Source organism: Asparagus officinalis, chromosome 8 (genome assembly GCF_001876935.1).
Source record: "Asparagus officinalis chromosome 8, Aspof.V1, whole genome shotgun sequence".
Classification (NCBI taxonomy): domain Eukaryota; kingdom Viridiplantae; phylum Streptophyta; class Magnoliopsida; order Asparagales; family Asparagaceae; genus Asparagus; species Asparagus officinalis.
Window position 1 is genome coordinate 108,546,233 of NC_033801.1, and position 24,237 is coordinate 108,570,469.

Consider the following 24,237-nt stretch of genomic DNA (forward strand, 5'->3'; position numbering starts at 1 on the left):
GTCTTTAGTGAAGTTTTTTTGGAAAACGTTTGAATAGAGTTTTCAGAAAAGCTTGGACAATCAAGAGGCAGGATGAATAGTCACAACGATAGTTTACTTACCATGGAGCATGAGTGTCCAATACTTTTTTGTGTTATTTTGCACATCCGTCAAATCTTTCATACGTGCAAAATTACCCATCAAATATTGATATCTGTAAAATTCCGCCCAATTGTCACACATTGATTTCTTCTACCCTTCTCACTTAATAATTTTAATTTAAAAATGAGGTGTAAATAAATTGGAAATTGTTGGAATTTTTGACATAGATCTATTTAGAGACCAACATTGTTATGTTGGAGAGGTAGAAAGATCCAATATGCCAGTTTTGGGAAGTAATTTTGCAAATAACAAATATAGATAAATTTGCAAATATTGAAGATTGAGGGAGTATATATGCAGAAAACCCTACTTATTTCTTCTTACAAGTGTGTCGCAGGAAATATTTTTATTTGACATTGTACTTTTAGGAATTTTGCACCGAGCATTGGATACTTGGAAATTTCGCATTATCATATATGATGAGGATATTGGCTCTGTTGCCATATAATTTACCAAAATAAGCTATTAAAACATATTTGAGTAATGAGGTCCACATGTATCCATATGACAATTCATTCGGGATGGACCTAACTTAGTATTATATATTTCTTGATAGTTCATTTAGCAACATATGATATTAATTTATATCATTTCTTTTTAGTTATTTTTTCATATATTACATCAATTTTTTTATGTGTATTGCGTTAAAAAAATAAAACTAAAAAATGTGATATTTTAAATTTACTTCTCGAAATTGTCAACCTCTTATGATATTAATTTATATCATTTCTTTTTAGTTATTTTTTCATATATTACATCAATTTTTTTATGTGAATTGCGTTAAAAAAATAAAACTAAAAAATGTGATATTTTAAATTTACTTCTCGAAATTGTCAACCTCTGGAGGAGGAGGAGGAGAACGATAAACGATGTAACACGTTAACATAAAGGCTTGTTTGTTTGCCAATTTTTTGGGATGTAATATTACACCAACTCCTCTGTTTGGCTTGCTCAAATAAGCGCGGTTACTGGAGCCGAGTTGGCGCTACTACAGTTGAGTTGACAGCTCCTTAGCTTTTCTCAGCAAAAAACAGTGAAATAGGCTCGATTTACTATAGCTGTCAGATATAGCTAGACCATTCACTTCCCTGTCAACCCTAAGCGTTGACAACGATGATAACGATCTTTGTGATGATTCTTGTGCCGGTGACATGAATTGTCCGTGACGATGGAGAGCATGATGACAGTGCTAAGTAGCAGTGACAAGTGATTCCCATTATTCTTCTTCTAAAAACCGAAGTCAATATAAATAAGAAACTAATTTTAATTTACTTGGATCAAGTCCAAATCTAAAAGCCTTCAAGTACGGTCCGAATCACTTATAAATTTGTTCACCATAGGGCCCGTTTGGTTAGCTTATTTGAGTAGCGAAAAACCATTTTCTCTTCCTGACAACACCGCCAACCTCGACAAAACCCGTTCTTTTCCATGCTTTGGTTCGCTTCTTCCCCTTGTCCCTCCAACCGCAGAAATCCCCTCCACATCAGATCTGCTTCTTTCTCCCATTTCTTTCCAAAACGAGAGAAAATCGGATATAATCGTCGAAGATTTGTACTATTGTTAGATCTGTGGTCTTTTGGGGGAAAACTTGTTGAGGGCGAGGGTCACCACCGCTTTCCCTTACTTTTTTACTCTTCGTGCCATGATTTCTCTCCAATACTTGCGGGAGTTCTAAACTGTTGCTTTCGTGCTTGCTTTTCATATTTATCAAGCCTTAGTTCCTCAAATTCGTTGTTTTCGCTAGATCTTGCTAAAAAGGCAGCGCCTTTATTGAGAAAATTTAGTGTGTTTTTGCTGGATCTTGCTATACTTCAGATCTAATGTATGATTTAATCTTAATTTAGAATTGATTTTTTGAAAATTTTGTATGATTTAGAATTATTATGATGAAATTTTACGTTTTCTATACTTATTTAAAAATTTCATGTTCTTAAATTATCTAAAATTAACTAAAATTAACTAAAAATATTATCTGAAATTATTAGTATCTTTTGGGTTTGTTTGTTTGTGTATGTATTTTTTAGAAGATGATACAGTGATAAAGTTGTATGCTTAAGAGAAAAAAATATTCATGGGGTAACAAAATTTGTGTTCACTTGTTTGCGGTCACCATTTGATTATAGTGTATGATCATAAGTTTATATGATTGAACCTATGCCTGAACTTTTGCTAGAAATTATGATTATTGACTGTCTGTAGGCTGTCTAAAAATCACAATAGATAGCTTATTCAAACAAGCTCCGACAACGGAGGTCACAATCAGACGACTTCCCAATCACTGTATCCGCAACTCCACAATTGCCACAAACGCGACCTCACCTCTGAGATGATTGATCTTGACGGCTGTGACAACAGCATGGCTAATATCGTAGCAATTATTAGAGATGCTGATGAGCAGTGGGACGATTTCAGAAATAAAAAGTTGGACTCAGTTGGTGAGTTGCTTGGTAGAGAGCTATGGGCGAATATTCATCTTTAAGACACTATGGATGTTGATTCCCGTCTAGCTCCTACAACAAAAGCTACAATCAAATAGCTTTCGGGTCGGTGATTGAAAGCGGCAAATAGAGGACTTTTCACATAGATCGAGAAAGGTTACAATTTAACGACACTTCCGACAACTGATGAAAACTCTATGCAGCAGTCTTCACAATCTACAGTGAAAGTTACAATCTGACGGCTTTCACACCCCACAACAGCTAAAGCCAGGATTACTGAACAACGGTCCTTGCAACGCTCTACCGAAGAAGTTACAAATCAGCTAACTCCTTCTGAAACGCGGGTGTCATCCCCGCGTCATAACTTTGGAAATGAAGGCGACCCTCGCGGCGTCAAGCCACGGCGACCCTCGCGTCTGCAGCAGTCTTCACAATCTACAGTGAAAGTTACAATCTGACGGCTTTTACACCCCACAACAACTAAAACTAGGATTATTGAACAACGGTCCTTGCAACGCTCTACAGAAGAAGTTACAAGTCAAATGGCTCCTTCTGAAACGCGGATGTCATCCCCGCGTCACCAAGTTGGAAATGAAGGCGACCCTCGCGTCGTCAATGCACAAGCCAAACGTGAGCGACCCTCGCGTTCAATGGTGTTCAGCTAACACCCAACTTCGCGTCTCAATTCAAAGAACACGAAGTTGAGTTCTAAACGCCAGAATGGGCGTTTGACTTATTCAAACATAAGTCGAACGGTTCCAAAACCGTTTATCCCACGTTCTGAGGGATTTTCGCCCACGTAGGAGCGGATATAGGGGTCAGTTACAACCTCTTATCCCCCTATAAAAGCTCAACGAACTCAACTGAGTCACAGGTTGGATTTTTGGCATCTGAACCACACAGGTTGGATTCAAAAGATCTAAACCATACAGGTTGGAGATTTTCAGTTCTAAAACAAACTCGACAGAGTTAAAGGATCGGGATTTTTGATAATCAGATCAAAGGTTGGATTTTTGGCATTTGAACCACGCAGGTTGGATTTTTGGCATCTGAACCACGCAGGTTGGATTCAAAAGATCTAAACCATACAGGTTGGAGATTTCCAGTTCTAAAACAAACTCGACAGAGTTAAAGGATCGGGATTTTTGATAATCAGATCAAGGGTTGGATTCTTCATCATCAAAACCACTCAGGTTTGGAGATTCGGCAACAACATCAACGAAATCCTTGGAGATAGGATTTTTGAACTAACCTCAGAAAATCAAATCTGAGAGAATTCTTCAACAACAGAAAAACAGCTTGATTATTAACCGAATTTTCGGTTCCAACAACTCTATTCACAGAGTTCAAACTCGTTCAGAGTTCTTAAACTCATTCAGAGTTATTCATAAAACTTTCCACGAAAGTTCATCGTTCCCACGAGATAAAGACGGTCGGATCGTCAACGGAGAGCAAGTTCGACGCAATCAATCGAAGGAAGCACTCCATTGCTGCCAAGAAGAACCCAGTTTTAAACAAAGGGGAAAATCAAATTCGTTTTCCTCTCTTTTGTAATCAAGTTGTAACCGAGATCAAAGGAATCAAAGTCACATTTTCTTTATTCTCTTCTTTACAATTTTTCCAACAAACACTGTCCAATGCTAATTTTCTTCTTAATTGATAGAAGTTTTGATTATTGATATTGCATATGAATGCTTGCGATGTATATTAATTATTTCAATTTGATTTTTGCATATGAATGCTTGCGACATGATTGATGCATTTCTCAACAAAGAGGGTTGAAGACTAGAATATGGGTGTGCGTGGTATTTTGTGATTCTTTGTGTTCAGTTTTGTGCAGAGGCGTATGCTTCGGTACATGAATCTTTATGTTCAGTTTTGTGTTCATGTCAGTTTAGTGTTTAGGTGTTCAATTTTGGTGTTTAGGTGCTTTTGATATTTATAAGTTTTAGAGAATTTTTGTTACAAAGCCCTCTATGTATACGAGACTCATGCTATTGGTATGATATTTTTACAGTTACATGTGCTTTTGATTGTTCAGGTTACATGTTCCTTCAGCGGGCTTTGATATGATAAGTTTTGGGGGATTTTTAGACTTTTTAACTTTAAGACTATGATGACTGTCAAATTTTCTGAGATTAGCAACTTGCAATATCTATTGATATTGCACTGGATGACTAACAATGATGATATTGACCAAGTTCTAAGATTCGCAACATGCAATATCTATTGATATTGTCAAATTATGAATAATCAGGTTATTACAGGTCTCGTTTGTTTTTCTTGAAAAATAGGTTTCGTGTGATTTTTTCAATATCATGTTAGTGGTTATGCCCTAGGCCAAATATTTGGACATTGATGTAATGATTATATTTTTATTTAAAGAATGGTTTACTCCATATTAGTATTATTGGCATGTTACATTATTGTAATGTTTATAAATAACTATGTTATTCATGTTATCCCTAGTTATTTATCACTAAAGGGCATAAAGATAAATTAAGACTAGTATGGGTTTTGATTGATAAACATGAGATGATTATATATGGTGATATAAATCAAACTTGTAGGTACTTGTTAGAGAACAAGGTACTGGATAGACCCACTATGAGATTACTACATGGGTTAGTGTCATAAGTGATCTCATAATAGTTATGTTAACTATGAGATTACTACATGGGTTAGTGTCATAAGTGATCTCATAATAGTTATGTTATCAAATCCTTAGACATGAGATTATCACAGATTCCTACATGAGCATAAGTGATCTCATAATAGTTATGTTATCAAATCCTTAGACATGAGATTATCACAGATTCCTACATGAGGAACATCGTGTTTTAACATAATCAAATGTTTCTTTAATTGGGTTGCAAAATAGTCCAAAATAGTCCAGAGACTCAGGAAGTTTTTCAGAGGCTCGCGGTCGACCGTGACGGTCGACCGGATGCTCTCGCGGTCGACCACCACGGTTGACCGTATGTTTTTCTGTTGCCAGATTTGCCTCTGGTGTTGCTCACGGTCAACCACGAAAATTCCCACGGTCAACCGCCGATCGCCCAACAGCTATTTTTGGTATAAAATCAGATTTCTGAATCTTGGGCTTTTTGGTCTTTTCCTTTGGGTTTTTGTTGTTGTTTTCTCTTCCTATATAAACCCTCAAACCCCTTCTATCTGAGCAACCCAATGGAATGTTTTTTAAACAAGTTTTAAAAGAGTTTTAACAAGGGTTTAAGTTTGGTTTAAAGGTGTTTTGGTTTATGAAGATTGGTTCACAAGTGGAGAAGATCATCTACATTGTTTGAGCTTCATCATAATCCATCTCTCCATCTTGTTTTAGAGAAGTTTTCTAAACTATATTTCTAGCTATTTAATGTTTTGTTCATAATTTCCTTAAGCTAGATTTCAATTGAGTTTAGCTGATTTGATTTCACTCATTGTTTACACCCACCCACTTGAGCTTATTGTATTTTCATACATAGTATATTTGAGTTGGTGAGAGTTGTAACAATTGAGTTTGAGCTTATTGTATTTTCATACATAGTATATTTGAGTTGGTGAGAGTTGTAACAATTGAGTGTGAGCTTACATTGAGTTCTCATCTATTGTAGAGAACAAATCATTTGTTATATTGTGAGATTGTAAAGTTTTCGGTTAGCTAGAAAACCGAGTGTGAAGTGGAGATTTCCTCGAGGTGAGGAGCGAAGACGTAGGTCATGGGTGTTGGCCTTCTTGTTTTGATGATGATTTACAAATAATTTACAACTAATGTTGTTTGTCTAGTGTTTGTGTTTTCTTATTTATTATAGACAAACAACGTAGTTGGAGGTTGGATGGATTGAGCCTACACGATCATATCAAGAGGAGGTTGGCGGAATAGTGGAGTGAAGTATTGCATTCAAGTTCAAGATCCAAGTTTTAGCTTCATCCGCAAGTGTACCAAGATAGAGCTTCGTTGAAGATCACAAGCTTGGGTATATTTAGTTTAGGTTTTTATACTTGTGTGTTGATACTTTAAGCTCATATTATTCACACACACGTATTTGTTGATTTTATCAAAATATAGGTGTTTTTGTGAAAACATTATTTTATTAGTTTATAGACTTTAATATCAGTTTATACATAGTTTATAAAGTTTATAAAATCATTTTGTAGAGTTTCAAAAGTTTGTTTAAATCAAATGTCAAAACATGTATGTTTCGTTTTCATGTTTTTGGACATATTTGAAAAATGATGGGTTTTCACTATTGGGGAATGCAATTCCAAAAATTCTTTTTGTAACATGTTTATTATCATGTTTATAAACATTTTCCAAAGTTTCATAATTTTTGGAATTTATTTGTTATTTTTAAAGGCACTTTAAAAATCAGTTTTCCAGCATGAACAGTGCCTGTGCATGTTTATAAGTCGACTTATAAACCCTGACAAGTCGACTTATGAACTCCTCTAGAAAGTGCATTTTCTCCTCTGCTAAGTCGACTTATAAAGCAAGGCAAGTCGACTTATATAAGTCGACTTATAACTTTTTATAAGTCTACTTATGAAGTGTTGCACAGTTATGTATTTTTGACCAGTTTACAAAATAAATTATTTCTCTCAAATGGGAAGTGATATTTGAGAAATTCCTTCTCTAACATGTTCATATACACGTTTAGAAGCTTCCCTAAAAATTTTATAATTTTTGGAGTTAATTTACTGTGTCAAATTGATTTTAGAAAATCGGGTGTTTCAGCAGTTTTTAGAATCTGAAATATCTGTATTCAAATATTCATTTCTCACAAATGAGAAGTGATATTTCAGAAATTATTTTTGTAAAATGTTTATTTACATGTTTAGAAACATCCCTCAAAATTTCATAATGTTTAGAGTTGATTTACTATTTTTAACTGATTTTACAAATCCAGATACGCATAATTTTCAGCATCTGCCAAAAACTGTATATGTCATAAGTCGACTCTAAGTCGACTTATCAGAGAGCCGTTGCACAGTAACGGCTAGTTTTCTGTTTTGTTTGTTTTTGGGTTTTTGGTCATTTCCTTGGGGTTTTGGCTGATGTCTTGGGTTGTTATAAATACCCCATTGCATTTACCTCTCCCATCTAACAAGAACAACAAGAGAAAAGTTTTTTAAGAGGTTTACAAGTTTTGTTTAAGGGTCTAGTGTTTGTTTAAAAAGCTTTTAAGCATTTACAAGAGTTTGATTTGTGGAGTAAATTTCACAAGAGCAAGTGGAGATCATCCTTGGTGTTTGAGCATTCATTCTTCTCCCTCTCTCTTGTCATCTATAGAGAAGTTTCCTTAAACTCAATTCTAGCATTTTATAAGTCGTTTTATTGATACTCTTTGTTCACACACAACCTATTGAGCTTATTGTATTTACATTCATAGTATAATTTAGGGTTGTGGGTTTGTGACATTGAGAGTGAGCTTAATTGAGTTCTCATCTTGTTTAGAGAACAATCAATTGATTTATATTGTGCTTAATTGTGAGGATTCACTTGTAATACACTTGTACACCGAGAGAAGTGCGTGGTGAGAGACGGGGTCGAATCCAAGAGGAGTGTCGTCGGTTGACGTGCCTAGGGAGATGTTGTAACCGAGCACTTGAGGAGGAGGACACGAGCTAGGACCAACACTTAGTGTGTAAGGTGTGATTGCATAGTGATTGTATTGTGAGGTGTAAACGTTGTTCGGGTGAACGTAGAAAACCCGGTTGAGATAGTGGAGATCTCCTCGAGGTGAGGAGCGGGGACGTAGGTCGTGGGGACCGAACCTCGTAAACATATCGTTTTGTTTGTGATTGCATTGGCGTACTTTTACATTCGTGCTTATTATTCATATTGCCTTTGTCAATTGCTCATTGTTGTTTTTCCCTCTATCTAGTTTATGATTAATTCACCCTTGTGTTAATTTTATATCCTTGCATATATATTGTCTATATCTCCTTATTAGGATATATCTTATTATTCATATATCCTTGCATATATTTCTATCATATAGGATATATCACCTTGTGTACATTGCATATTCTTGCACATAACTCTTTGTATATCTATCTTGCAAGAATACATTTGTTGAGTAATTCTAATTGGCATTTTAATCGGATTAGATTAGCATAAGACCCTAATCACCCCCCCCCTCTAGGGTCTAACAATGGGGACCGAACTCCGTGAATGAAATTGTGAGTGTAAACGTTATTCGGGTGAGCGTAGAAAACCAGGTTGTGATAGTGGATTTTTCCCCGGGAGTGGGGAGCGGAGACGTAGGACGGAAGGTCAGAACTCCGTGATCATATCGTGTGTTTGAGTTTGCTTTGGCGTACTTCTCTTATATTTATATTTTTTATCGTCATTGTCCATTGCTCATTATTTATATCATCTACTATCTTGTTTATTTTGTTTACCATTGTGTATATCACTTATCCTAGCTCACATATCTTGTTGTATTTTATACTTGCTAGGATAACTTCTTAATTAGTTTTAATTGGCATAAAATCAGATTAGATTAGCATAAGACCCTAATCACCCCCCTCCCCCCTCTAGGGTCTAACACAAACAAGATATCGTGTGACAAAAGGATTATAACATGTACTATTGGTTAGGTTAAAATCGAACTATTGATATTTGTATTATTTGGGTAGTCATAATGTCTTGCTAGAGGCCACTTATGACTTGTGGGTTTATAATGGGATTAGGCTCACTGCTAACATAATATGAACCTATTGGGTCACACACAAAGAACGTGATGAACGGGTTGGGATTTCTTTGGGCAATTTTGAATTTTAAATATAAAATTTGAAATAAAAATCTATTATATTTGAGATATTTTAGAGCTAAAATAGTATTTCTTATTATCTAAATAAGAAACAAATTTCTATTATTTTGAACAAGATATCCCCAAAATATCTCTCTACACGTTAGGGTTAACGTGGCTATAAATAGACTTTTATGATGCCCTGATTTGATTATCTCTCATGAAAAGAAAAACCCTAGCCGACGCAGAAAGAAGCTAGCACCCCTGCATCCGTTCGTGATCGTTCGTGTGTGGATACTAATAGAGGTCGTTCGTTCCTTGAGCAGCACCTAGAGTCCGATCGAATTAAGGTGTTAATTCGGTAATCTGCGCACAAATTGGTTTGTAATTTGAAACTCATTTTGAATCAATTGGATCGCATGGATCCTGTTTGGGTTTTATTTTATTTCCGATGCATGATTAATTTTGACTTGTATGTATAAAACCTAATATATCAAACATGTATATTTCATGTCAAATCAGGTACGCATATCATAGCAATTGAATCATGTTATTCTAGGTTTCGTATGATTTTTAAGGCAAATAGATATTTATAATGAATTCGGTTATTTACTATTTGTTCATATTACATTCACACTTTTATTTTGTTAAGATTACCTCCCATAACAATTACAAATAAATTTGTCTTTAGTAGGGGTAATCTTACCATGATGACCATATACACTTCAAACACAAGAAAAGTGGGAAATGTCAAATCAACAAAAGTTTTCCTTTTTTTCATACAAACCAAATACAAAAAAAGTCCATACATTGGTTTCCCACCATATTTTATGTACAAACCAAACCAAAACAATCTATTTCTTGAAAAAGTTTGGAAAACTCAAAACTTGGGTTTCTATACATGAAATTGTATTTCCCAACATATAGGAAACAAACCAAACAACCCCATAGTGAAAAATGCGTATATAGATTCATAGTTGATAGTAAAAGGTCTAATCTGACACTAGACTAGATAAATCAATAATGATACCCATAAATCATAATAGACCTTATAAGTTCCAAAAAAAATGACATCTTATTGAATTAATCTAATAGTCATATGTACTATGATTTAGCATCATCTAACCAAAATGTATGATGACATTTATTGTGATTCTATATATAATTGTATTTTTTATATTATAGGTATAACGTTATAGTTTGGATACTAGAATTCATCATCTTTTTTTACCTTCAATTTCTTTACACTTTAGCGTTTGACAAACAATCGGACCAATTGTGGCATGGTTATTTTAGTTCGGGGCCAGTTTGGCAATCATCTTAAATATAGGTTAGGATTAATGATTAATCCTAGCATAGTTTTAAAAAGAACCGATTCTTTTTTAATCCATGCTGGATTAAAAAAGAATCGGTTTAAGTGAGAGTCTTTTGGCCTAGAAAAATCTCTCAAAATAGGACCAGGTTCAAACCTAACCTTGTATCTGGTAGGTTACCAAACAGACCCTCCCCTAACCAGGTTAGGATTTGACCACCTCCTACAACGACCGATTCTAACATGATTAGGAATTTAACCAGGTTAGGATGAGTTCTGCCAAATAGGCAGAGTAGATAAGGGATAACATTTTTAAAAAATCCTCTTTAGTGGGAAGTTCTTGTTAGACTTTATTTTTTTTGGACCACGTATTAAACCACCTTTAGTGGCAACGGTTTTTAATCAAATATTTCTTTAAACCACCTTTTATTTTAAGTAGCCACATTTTTCTTTAAACCACGTTTTAAACCACGGTTTTAGTGGCCACGTTTTAGTTTAGTTAAAAGATAATTATGGTTTAATAATATTAAATGCTAAATTCCTATTGGTCAGTTTAGTTGAGAATAAATTGTCAAATAACCGCTCACGTTGATGGAACGTGGAATATTTGCTCTATTTAAGGCTTGGTCCTCTCTCTACCCATAACGTGATAAAAAAAATTCTCCCCATCAAGAAAATTTGAATTTTTTTCCAAGAGGGCTAAGAGAGAGAAACTCAAGTCTTCAACGTCGTTCTTCTTGCAATCAATTTCTCTTCAAGATTTGAATCATGGATCAATGTAATCTTTCTTAATTGAATTGTTCATTGTAAAAATCATCTTGTTCTAAGATCTTAGTATTATGATAATCAAATCAAAATTAATTTTGATTTGCTTAAATTAAGAATTAGATTTACATGTGGTATCAGAGCCAGTTTCAAGAACTTATGATTTTCCATCTTGATTCTTATTTCTCGTCAAATAGTTTCATCACCGTTAATTAAATGTTTTAAATTCTCTAATTAAATGTTTTCGCTGATTATTGAACACTATTTTGTTTTGATGTTTTCGTATTCAATTGAATACATAAGCCATTGCTAAAGTTGATGATTATGAGCCATTACAATGTATAATAATGTGAATATGAATATATAGGATTATTGACAAATTTAGAATCATATGCATGTTATTTATCTAATTGATTATATGTTTATTCAATCTGTTTATTCATTGATATAAATATGTATATAGATTTGGAGTGACATGAATACTTTAGGAAACATAGTCTAGTGGTAAAAATTTGGGAGGTTGAATAGGAGGTTAGCAGTTCGAATCCTATAGCCATAACAAATATTCAAAGGTCTTTGCTTGGGCCTTGGGGCTCTTTGAATTCTAAAAACATTTTAATGCTCATTTTATTTTATTTATTTATTATTTTGGATCTTCAATTGCCTAGTATTACCGTTTATGAGAATTCACTAATTGTCTATGGTTTGTTAGTCACCAAAGTGACCATACCTTGAAGTTCTTTGTCTATCAAATTGTAAAAATATAATTCTCAATTACTCATGATTAAGTGATGCTACTAATGAAATGACATGATCGTATATATTGTCATGATTAAGTTGAGGTTCATTGATTATAAGATATTTAAGAATCGCCCAAATGTTGATTGGTTAATTTTATAATCTATAAACATGATCATGATTAATTAATATACCTGATTAGATGTGTTTAGAATATCCAAAGATAGCAAGCATGTCTAATTGGAGTGTATATAATTGCCAATTGCATGAAATAAAACCAAGCATCAATTATGTTTATTGTTGTACATTGATGGATCACCCAAAGGAGAACTTCGATGTACGTTTATTGTTTATTTGAATATGTATTATGTGTTTAAGTTCATGACTCAAAGCATTAATATGTCAGCATTCTATATATTTTTGCAGCATTTGTTTCTCTTCATTCACAAGCTTCGTCTATTGTAAAGTTCAATGAGCTTAATTTCCATGAATGGTGTGAACGAGTCCAGTTTCACCTAGGTATTTTGGATCTTGATTCGGCACTCCTGAATGATAAGCCCACTGCTATTACTGATTCTAGCAGTGCTGAAGAAAGATTTTTCCATAAAGCTTGGGAAAAATCAAATAGACTCAGCTTAATGTTTATGCGGATGACAATTGCAAACAACATTAAGTTCACAATTCCTAAAACTAACAATGCAAATGAATTTAAGTTTGTGGAAGATATCTCGTAATCTGACTCTGATGATAAGTCACTTGCAGGAACATTATGGGTATGTTGACCACCATGAAGTTCGATGGTTCTCGTACCATGCATGAGCATGTCACTGAAATGATGAACATAGCAACAAGATTGAGATCTATGAGAATGAAAGTGAGTGAAAGTTTCATTGTACAGTTTATCATAAACTCCTTGCCTTCTGAGTATAGTCCATTCCAAATAAACTACAATATTATAAAAGATAAGTGAAATGTTACTGAATTATAAAATATGCTCGTTCAAGAGGAAGCAAGGCTTAAGAAATAAGGAATTCACTCAATTAATCTCATGGGTTGTCAAGGAGCTGGAAAGAAACCATGAAAGAAGAATGGAAAGGGCAAGAAAGGACAAGAAAGGACCACTAAAGGTTAAAGGGCCACCTGTCCAAATCCACAAGAAGGAAAGTAAGAATGATAAATGTTATTTCTGCATAAAGCCTGGACACTATCAGAAAGATTGCCTGAAATGTAAGGCATGGTTTAAAAAGAAAGGTAAGCCTATCACTTTTGTATGTTTCGAATCAAATTTGGCAGAAGTTCCTTACAATACTTGGTGAATTGATTCTGGTTGTACCAGTCATGTTTCAAATACGATGCAGAGATTCCTTACGACCCAAACCATAAATCCAAATAAAAATTTCATCTTCATGGGAAATCAAGTAAAAGCTCTAGTTGAGACCGTTGGAATCTATCGCTTGGTTTTAGACACTAGACATCATTTAGATCTTTTCCAAACCCTTTATGTTCCTACCGTTTCTCGAAATTTAGTTTCTTTGTCTAAACTTGATCTACTCTTTTAAATTTAGGAATGAATGTTTTAGTTTGTTTAAGCATAATTATTTTATTGGTTCTGGTGTTCTTTCTGATGGTTTATACAAATTAAAGCTAGATAACCTTTTTGCTGAAACTCTATTAACATTGCATCATAATGTTGGAACTAAATGAAGTTTAGTAGATGAAAGTTCAGCTTACTTGTGGCATAAACATTTGGGACACATTTCCAAAGAAAGAATCTAAAGATTGGTAAAGAATGAAATCCTTTCTAATTTGGATTTTACCGATCTTGGTATTTGTGTGGATTGTATTAAAGGAAAACATACAAACCATACAATTAAAAAAGCAGCCACAAGAAGCATGCAACTCCTTGAAATTATACACACCGATATATGTGGAATTTTAGATGTTCCATCCTTTGGTAAAGAAAAATATTTGATCACCTTTATTAATGATTTTTCACGTTATGGATATATCTATTTGTTGCATGAAAAATCTCAATCAGTAGATGCCCTAGAGGTGTTTAATAATAAGGTTGAAAGACAATTAGACAAAAAAGTAAAAATTATTAGATCTGATAGAGGTGGTGAATTTTATGAAAAATATGATAAAATTAGACAATACCCTAATCCATTTGCTAAATTTCTTGAAAAACATGACATATGCGCTCAATACGCGATGCCAGGTAAACCGCAACAAAATGATGTTGCAGAAAGACATAATCATACACTAATGGATTAGGGTTAGGAGTATGTTGAGTTATTCATCTTTGCCCTTGTTATTGTGGATGCATGCTTTAAAAACCGCAATGTATTTGTTAAACAGGGTTCCCAGTAAGGTAGTTTCAAAGACTCCTTTCGAACTGTGGATGGGAAGAAAACCCAGTTTAAGACACCTTCATATTTTAGGGTTGTCCTGCGAAAATACGAATTTATAATCTACATAAAAAGAAACTGGACTCAAGAACAACTAGTGGTGTCTTCATTGGTTATCTAGAAAAATCTAAAGGGTATAGATTTTATTGTCCTAGCCATAGTACAAGAATAGTTGAAACTCGAAATGTCAGGTTCATTGAAAATGGTGATATTAGTGGGAGTATGGAACCATGTAAAGTGGAAATCTTAGAAGTTAGAATGCACGTTCCTTTACCTATAACATCTTCTCAAGTTGTTGTTTCTACAGTTGTTAAACAGTTTAACATCTTATAAGAACAACAAATAAATGATCAAACACTCCATGAAGATGTTGTTACCAATGAACCTGCAATAGATATACCCCATGAAGAAGTAGATTTAAGAGGTCTCAAAGACAGAAAAATCTGTTATTTCTGATGATTATGTGGTTTATCTACAAGAGTCAAAACATGACCTTGGAATTGATAAAAATCCGATTTCATTTTCATAGGCCATGAAAAGTCATAATTCCGATAAATGGTTTGATGCCGTGAAAGATGAGTTAAAATCAATAGAGCATAATGAAGTTTGGGATCTTGTAGAATTACCTGAAGGTTGTAAAAGAGTTGGGTGTAAATGGGTCTTTAAGACCAAACACGACTCAAATAGGAATCTCGAATGATACAAGGCTAGACTCGTTGCCAAAGGTTTTACTCAGAAGCATGACATTGACTATAAAGAAACATTTTCTCCTATTTCGAAAAAGGATTCATTTAGAATTATTATGACTATAATGGCTCATTATGACTTAGAGCTACATCAAATGGATGTGAAAAACCGCCTTTCTAAATGGAAATTTAGATGAAGAAGTTTACATGGACCAACCTGAGGGTTTTTCAGTTGAAGAAAAGGAACACATGGTGTGTAAGCTTAAGAGGTCAATATATTGACTCAAACAAGCTTCCCGACAATGGTATCTTAAGTTTAATGATACTATCACATCTTTTGGATTTAAAGAAAATATCGTTGATCGACGTATATGATCAGTGGGAGCAAGTTTATATTTTTTATTTTGTATGTTGATAATATCTTGCTTGCTACTAATGATCTTGGCTTGCTATACGAGACCAAGAAATTTCTCTCTAAGAACTTCGAAATGAAAGACATGAGTGAGGCATCCTATGTGATTGGAATTAAAATATTCCGTGACAGATCACAATGATTGTTAGGGTTATCTCAGAAATCATATATTAATAAAGTTCTAGAGAGGTTCAAGATGGATAAATGCTCTGCATCTGTTGTTCCAATTCAGAAAGGAGATAAATTAAGTCTTATGCAATGTCCAAAGAATGAATTGAACACAAACAAATGGAACAAGTTCCTTATGCATCTATCGTTGGGAGCTTGATGTATGCTCAGGTTTGTACAAGGCCAGATATTAGTTTACCTGTTGGAATACTGTGTATATATCAAAATACTTCAGGATTGGATCATTGGAAAGCTGCAAAGAAGGTATTGAGATACTTGCAAGGAACAAAGGATCATATGCTTACTTATAGGAGATTTGATCACCTTGAGGTGATTGGATATTCAGATTCAGATTTTGCTGGATGTTTGGATACAAGAAAATCCACATTTGACTATTTGTTTCTTCTAGCTGGAGGAGCAATCTCATGGAAAAGTGGGAAGCAGTCTGTCATTGCTGCATTGACTATGGAGGCTGAGTTCGTGGCATGCTTTGAGGCTACTGTTCATGGATTATGGCTGCGGAATTTTATTTCAGGACTTGGAGTTGTTGACAGTATTGTCAAGTTGCTAAAAATTTATTGTGATAATGTTGCGACAGTCTTTTTTTCTAAAAATGACAAGTATTCGAAGGGTGATAAATATATGGAATTAAAATACTTTGCCGTTAAAGAAGAAGTTCAGAAACAAAGAGTGTCAATTGAGCATATTAGCACAAATCTCATGGTTGCGGATCCGTTAGCAAAAGGATTGCCACCAAAGACATTTACTGAACATGTCGAAAGAATGAGCATTATTAAAAATCATTACTACCTTTTATGTAAAGTTCATGTTCTTTATATATTTGACACTTTGAGCTCATCTAAATATTGTTTCTGATATATTAATGCATCCTGTTTATTATTGTTAGTATATACATGAATGATTATGTGTGTATTAACAGGACATGTCTCTGATAAGGACACTATCGTTGGACCATTATGATAAATCTCATTACAGGTCATGTCAAGTTTAAAACTAATATTGTGATACATGGAAAGGACTATGTCGATTTAACTGCGTACGACCGCCATGATCCTTATTGGTTTTCTACTTAATGATGATTGATGGTTTGATCAATATAATGATGGAATTAGCTTATACTATGCATATTATGTTGTATTATTAAACCGCGATGTTAAATTATGATACATGAGCCAAGTGGGAGAATGTTAGACTTTATTTTTTGTGGTCCACGTATTAAACCACCTTTAGTGGCAACAATTTTTAATCATGTATTTCTTTAAACCATCTTTTATTTTAAGTAGCCACGTTTTTCTTTAAACCACGTTTTAAACCACGGTTTAGTGGCCATGTTTTAATTTAGTTAAAAGATAATTATGGTTTAATAATATTAAGTGCTAAATTCCTATTGATCAGTTTAGTTGAGAAAAATTGTCAAATAACCGCTCACGTTGATGGAACGTGGAATATCTGCTCTATTTAAGGCTTGGTCCTCTCTCTACCCATAATAAGATAATTTTTTTTCTCTCCATCAAGAAAATTCAAAAAAAAAAATCAAGAGGGCTAAGAGAGAGAAACTCAAGTCTTCAATGTCGTACTTCTTGCAGTCAATTTCTCTTCAAGATTCGAATCATGGATCAATGTACGCTTTCTTAATTGAATTTTTCATTGTGAAAATCATCTTGTTCTAAGATCTTGGTATTATAATAATCAAATCAAAATTAAGTTTGATTTGCTTAAATTAAGAATTAGATTTACAGTTCTTAGAGAGTAAGGTGAAGCAAAGTAAAGTAAGGTAATGAGAGAGAAGATGCAAAATGCACCGGGAAGTAAAGAGAGAAAAATATCCCTCCAATTTGAAGGGACACAGGAGTAATGAGAAAAAAAATACAAGATAAATTAAAAAGACGTACCTTCCTTACTCACTCTCCAACCAAAACAGAACCATAAAATTTATATTGCTATTGGCATCTCATTGATTACTATCTCACCTTACATTCCATCTACCAAAATAAATTACATCATATGTAGTCGCCGACTCCAATCTCAACGGATCTACCCACATAATCGTATTCAACTTGTATCAGAGCCCGTTTAGTTCCCCTGCACTGAAACGCGTGAAATGCAGTGTAGCGCAGAAATACTTTAACCAACTAAGCCTAAGAACTACAATAAAGTCAGTCAAAACGCTTTATTCTTGTTAGAATTGAGTATTGTCGACTAGATTTTTTTATTACTATGTTAGTCTCTTAGGGGGGGGGTTATTGGTTGGTGTAATTTTAGGGTAAGTGAGATAATTTTTGAGACTTTACTTTATGGTGTTATTCATTAGGACAAATGGATTGAGATTTTACTTTAAAATGTTATTCATTGGGACAATGAGATTGAGACAATTACCCCCATTTTCCCCAAAATTATCCCACTTCTATACAAAATTTTTGTCCAAACCTCCAAAAATTACCTCATTCTTAACTTTGGGACAATCATGAGGAAAGTGAGATAATTTTGAAGCACTAATTTATTAAATATTTAATATATGTTAATTATATTATAATATATAATGTATCTTAATTATATTATATTATAAAATTCTATTATAACGTAAGATAATAAAATATTATATAATATTATCTAATATAACATTATTATATATCATTATTACATATTGGTTAATAATATTTCATATATTATACTATTAGTATTATATTTATTATAATATTACTTTATATTATTTAGTATATACTTTATTAGTTAGAATAAAAATATTATTGTAGTATTTTTATGATATAAAATACTAATAGTATTTTATGATTATTATAAATATTATATTTTAATAAGGAGCCATGTCATCAATTAATTTATTTAAATTATAGTAATTATCCTAAAATAAAATATTATATTGTTAATAATAATTTAATATTTTAAATAAAATTATATTGAATTAAACAAAATATTATAATATTTGATTAAATATTATATTATTGAAATATTATATTAAATATATTGTTTGTATATTATGTCAATTATTATATATTATATCATAATATCATAATATATTATATTATATTAATTGATAACATTAAATATAGTTATAATTAATTAGTAATTATAATGTAATATATTATAGTTTTATATAAAGTAAAATAATATATTATATTATAATAACGTACCAAATAATATGCTAAACCAATTAGGTAAATTAATTTAAATTTAATTGATAGATAAATATTATACTTAATAAAGTACCACACCATCAATTATCTCACATGAATTGTCAAATCAAAGCTTCAAATTGTTCTATTATCCTAAATTGTCCCACTTTACACCACTCAAAATATCCCAAAAAGATAAAATTATTCTATTTGAACAATTATCCCACTTAGCCCTAACTTGTCCCAATCAATAACCACCGCTTACACGCACAAGCAAACACAATGAACATGTCAAATGCACTATAGCCCCGACATGTAGACGCAAAAACATCATAACTAAACAAGTCTTTAGGAAAATGACTTAAAGACCCAAAATATGGGACCAAGAGAGGGGACATGTGAGGTGTTCTCTCCCTATTGCATAATGAGTTGGCATAGCCAACTCATTATGCAATAGGGAGGAGATACCTCACCTGTCCCCTCCCTTACTCTCATATTTTGTGTCTCCATAGCAGCACTCATAAAACGGACAAATTTTCAAAACCAACCTATTTCCTCTTTTAATTGCAAAAAAAGACCCGTTTGGGTTTTATTTAGAGAAACCGACCTGGTTTCAGCACTGTCGCTGAAACCAGGTCGGTTTCTCTAAAAAAACTTACGAAACTACACGGGAGTTCAACTCCCGTGAAGTTTAGTACGTTTTTAAACTTCACGGGAGTTCAACTCCCGTGAAATTTAAAACCATCATTAAACTCCACGGGAGTTCAACTCCCGTGGAGTTTGTTCTGTTGTTAAAACCTGCCAACGGCGAGTCTGAACTCCCGTTGAGTTACAGGCAACAATTTCCCAGCAGAACGCTGCTCTGGAAATTTGCCAGTGCTCAACTTCACGGGAGTTCAACTCCCGTGAAGTGCCAGGTTTACAAAAAACATGCACAGCATGCATACATCTACTATTTAACTCATATATACAACTATTTACTGTTGAACAATAATTCTGCAAATATATATTATTTAACCCAACCGCACGAAACAAACAATACGCAAAAATAATATTACACTATTTACTGTTGACATTAATTACTGCCAATATATAGTATTATTTAAACAGCGCACGAAACAAACAGATACGCAAAAAGCATCACATATCGGAGCTATAATGATCGCATAAAGTATAGTATTCTGAACAATTCATACAATTATAACACTTTACAAAATAAGTTCAAATAACAGCCCAATATCGCTCCTCTCTTGCCTCTCCTCTCTCCCCCTCCCCCTCGTCTCTCCCGCCCCTCCGCAGCTGATGCGCTTCGACTATCTGTGTATTCTCCGGCTGTGTGTGAGGCTTCGCGAGTGCCGGCTCCATCAGCATGTGAAGTGCCGGCTTCATCAGCATGTGAAGTTCCGGCTCCATCAGCATGCGAAGTGCCGGCTCCATCAGCATGCGAAGTGCCGCCGTCATCGTCACGTGGCCGTCGGCGCCGAGTGTACGCCTGCCCAAATGATCGAGACCTGTCCTCACGACCTGCGAACTCGTCGACGTGATTCTTATGAAACACCTGCGATATGGTCTTCTTGATCCTGCTGAGGAGTCCTAACGCCACCTGATCCTGAATCTCAGGCACGGTCGCATCAATATCAGCCTGAATGCTATCCAAAGCATGGACCTGTGAGGTAAATAATTTATTAAGTACCAACTCAAGAAAAAATATTATAATTTAGCTTAGAAACTTACGTAATCTCTCTCGTTCATCCCACTAGGGATGTAACTGTCTGTCGGTGGCCGTGGCATGTGTCCAGCTAAGGGCTGTGGGTCACGTGTGATCCATCTACGTGTGATATCCCAATACCAACCCATATATGCGGTGTAGTCAACAGCCGTGGGCCTCGTATCCTGGATGAAATCCCACCTGTGAGCCCACCTCTCTATGTAGGCCGCACGGACTACGGCCCAGTCGTTATGGTGCGAAGTAGGTCGCCGCCGACGAGAGATCTGCTCAACAGGATCTGGTACATGCTGAGAGAGCGTAAACTGTCGTAGCACACGGTCAGGGACATGCATCTCCACGATCTCCCAACAAATCAATGGAACTCTCGCTCTCCACAAGTCGGGACTATCTCGGCAGATGGGTGCAAGAGAATGCATATCCAGCTCCGGCGGTGTATAGGGTCTCCACTTGAACTGAAATAAAATAAAAAATTTATCAGTATCAACAACAAAACTATAATATTCATAACGACTTGAGATTTATATTTACCTGTTCGTGTTGGAGACCATCAAGCTCATTTCGGTAAAACTCACGATGGCGCGTCGCTGATCGGTACTTAGCGTACCGCACGTTATACCTATATGCAGAATAGAGAATATATAAGTACAAATTCAGTGCGAATAAAATTTGTGTGTACAATTATACCTGTACGCCAAAGGAAACTGCCCCTGTAGGTCACGGTGCACAAGTAAAGTAGGGCGTCCAATATGAATGCGCTCCCATGACCAAATCTGTATCAATGTGCAGCATCCCTTGAATTCTTTATTCTGCATCAGGGATACTCTACTCAACTCTCGATACAAATATGCCAACACCGCACTACCCCACGATAGTGCGCCGCATACACCAAAATCCTCCAGCAGTGGAAGCCATCGTGCATGTACGAGAGTCTTGCTCGCATCCGGAAAAAGCACGCACCCTATCATGTGCAATATGTATGCACGAGCATGAAACTGGAGCGTCTCATCATCGGCATCCTGTGGTATATCGCCCTGAAATGTCTGACGAAGCCACGATAGCTTCATCGCACCACTCCTCAAGTCGGGAACCTGTCCAAGAAGCCGGGCACATACCTCGGGCCAACTATGATCATCGGTGCCCGTAACTGTCGGTTCATCGATCCGGAGTCCAAGTATAACGGCCACGTCCTGTAAGGTGATGGTGCACTCCCCTATATGCATGTGAAAGGTGTTGGTCTCTGGCCTCCACCTCTCAATCAAAGCAGTGATAAGCGGCCAATCAAGCCTGATATATCGAACCGTCGAGCACTCCCGAAAACCAGCCTGAGAGATCAGCGCTAGAACTCTCTCATCCTCAATGACCCAAGATGAATGGCTCTGTGAATGCTCGATCATGGTGATATCAGGTACGGGCTGCACGTCAAAAAGAATTAAAAATTAAAATTAGTGCCAATGCTAACTGCATATCACAAAAGATGTTTTACCTGTCCTGAGCCAATATAATCTGAAACGTGGCTTGCCTGGAGGGTCAAAACGTCGGGGCGTCTCGGTCCCGGATCCATAATGAATATAACTGAGAATTATATTAGAAGACAATGCTCAATGTGTTAGATCTTTTTTGTTAAAATACTCATCTAGTTATATATAAACAACAAACGAATGCGCAACGTGAAGAAAGCAATAACTTGAAACCAAACATTAAATTTATATAACATAGTACGAAACGATACAAATTACAATCACAAATGAGATACAGAAACAAACAACTCACGAAACCGCTACAAATTACAATCACAAATGACACACGGAAACAAACACAGAACGAAACCCCTAACATTTAACAATCACAAATGACATACGGAAGAAAACACAGATCGAAACCGCTACAAATTACAACATCAACGCCTAATCCTAACTGGACAATTATTTTTCTTATGGCCCGGTTGATCGCATCTACTACACTTATTTCTCCTCCTAACTCCTTCACGACCGTCATCCATACAATTTCTAATTCGTACGGAACGAGGACTCCCCGCCAACCTTTTACACAAAGGAGGTAATATCAGTGGCCCGTCTTGTGTCCAATATCGACTATCATATGGTGGACGAAAATACTCTTTGTATGTTTGTCGATAGTTGTAAGTAGAATACCAAGCCTCGACGAACTCATAGTGTGAAATCCTCGCACCACCTTGTAGATCAGAACAAGCCGCGACAACATGTGAACAAGGAATCCATTGTAATTGCGGTACGTTGCAAGTGCACGTACACGAGTGATCCACTAACATGTTAACTTTATAAGAGCGATTTTCTCTATGTGATATTCCCTCAATGACTTCCCATTCATTAAAACTGTATCTTACGACATGAAAGGATCGAGCTTGTACAATCCGAGCTGCTAACATTTCATCATTTTTCGGTGTGAGCTCCGAGCGGATATTTTCACCAAGTTCGCGACGTCGTAGAAAGAAGTTATTAAGTCTGTAGAATGTTTTAGCAACTAGTGACTATATTGGCATACCGCGTAGACAGTTCCTGGATTTTCTCTTTTGAGTGCTTCAAGATAATGAGGTAAGATCTCATACGATTTATCCCAATCACCGAATATTTTTATCATCGCCTTCCTCCTAGCATTCCAACACTTGTGATATGATACATCCAAGTTGGTGGCTTTTTGCACTAGAAGACGAATATCTTTCGGCCTTAGATCAAAATCCTCCCTCAGATGCGGTAAAATCAATCGATATATGAAGGAAGAGGATGCATTCTTGTTATTCATCTCTAATCGAGGATTGCTACAAGTGTGGAGTCCGTTGTATGCCGTGATTTTGAATTGCCCGCCTACTCTTACACCGGAGCGTGAATTAAGCTTCCACGGACATTTCGCATTGCCGTCGTGGTGTCCACCAATATCTTCATCATCGCCATCTTTGCGATAGAAACAAACCGCATTATAGCTTGTAGTATTATTTTTTGTTGGCCTAAACTTGACATTTTTTGCAATGGCGTACGAGCGAAGCGCATGGATCAATTTCTCCTTGCTCTCATATAGATCTCCCTTCACGAATGAGAAGTCCTCGCCCTGTGTATCATGACCGCTATTAGTGCCAATAGGAATACTTTCCATCACGGAGTTATCGATCCATTCTTCTCCTTAAAGTTCATCGGGCGGCGGATCCTCTAAGACAACATACTCATTATTAGCATAACACCCGTCGATGTGGTGGTTGTCCCCTTCATCACGATCTATCAAGGTCATGCTATTAATTTGTAAGCCATCCTCTTCATCATTATCATGACCGCTATTAGTGCCAATAGGAACACTTTCCATCACGGAGTTATCGATCCATTCTTCTCCTTGAAGTTCATCGGGCGGCGGATCCTCTAAGACAACATACTCATTATTAGCATAACACCCGTCAATGTGGTGGTTGTCCCCTTCATCACGATCTATCAAGGTCATGCTATCAATTTGTAAGCCCTCCTCTTCATCATCATTCTCAGATTCAACACTTGCATTATCTTCTTGAACTCCCG

The 24,237-nt window shown here is 35.3% G+C and overlaps 1 protein-coding gene across 1 annotated transcript; it reads right to left on the reverse strand.

Annotated features, from left to right (window-relative positions):
* LOC109821687 (serine/threonine-protein phosphatase 7 long form homolog) lies at positions 20,171-21,765 on the reverse strand. Its single transcript, XM_020387852.1, has 4 exons — positions 21,386-21,765; positions 21,230-21,317; positions 20,707-21,153; positions 20,171-20,638 (listed from the first exon to the last, which is right to left on the reverse strand). Exons 1-4 carry the CDS (start codon positions 21,763-21,765, stop codon positions 20,171-20,173), a joined length of 1,383 nt encoding a protein of 460 aa, XP_020243441.1.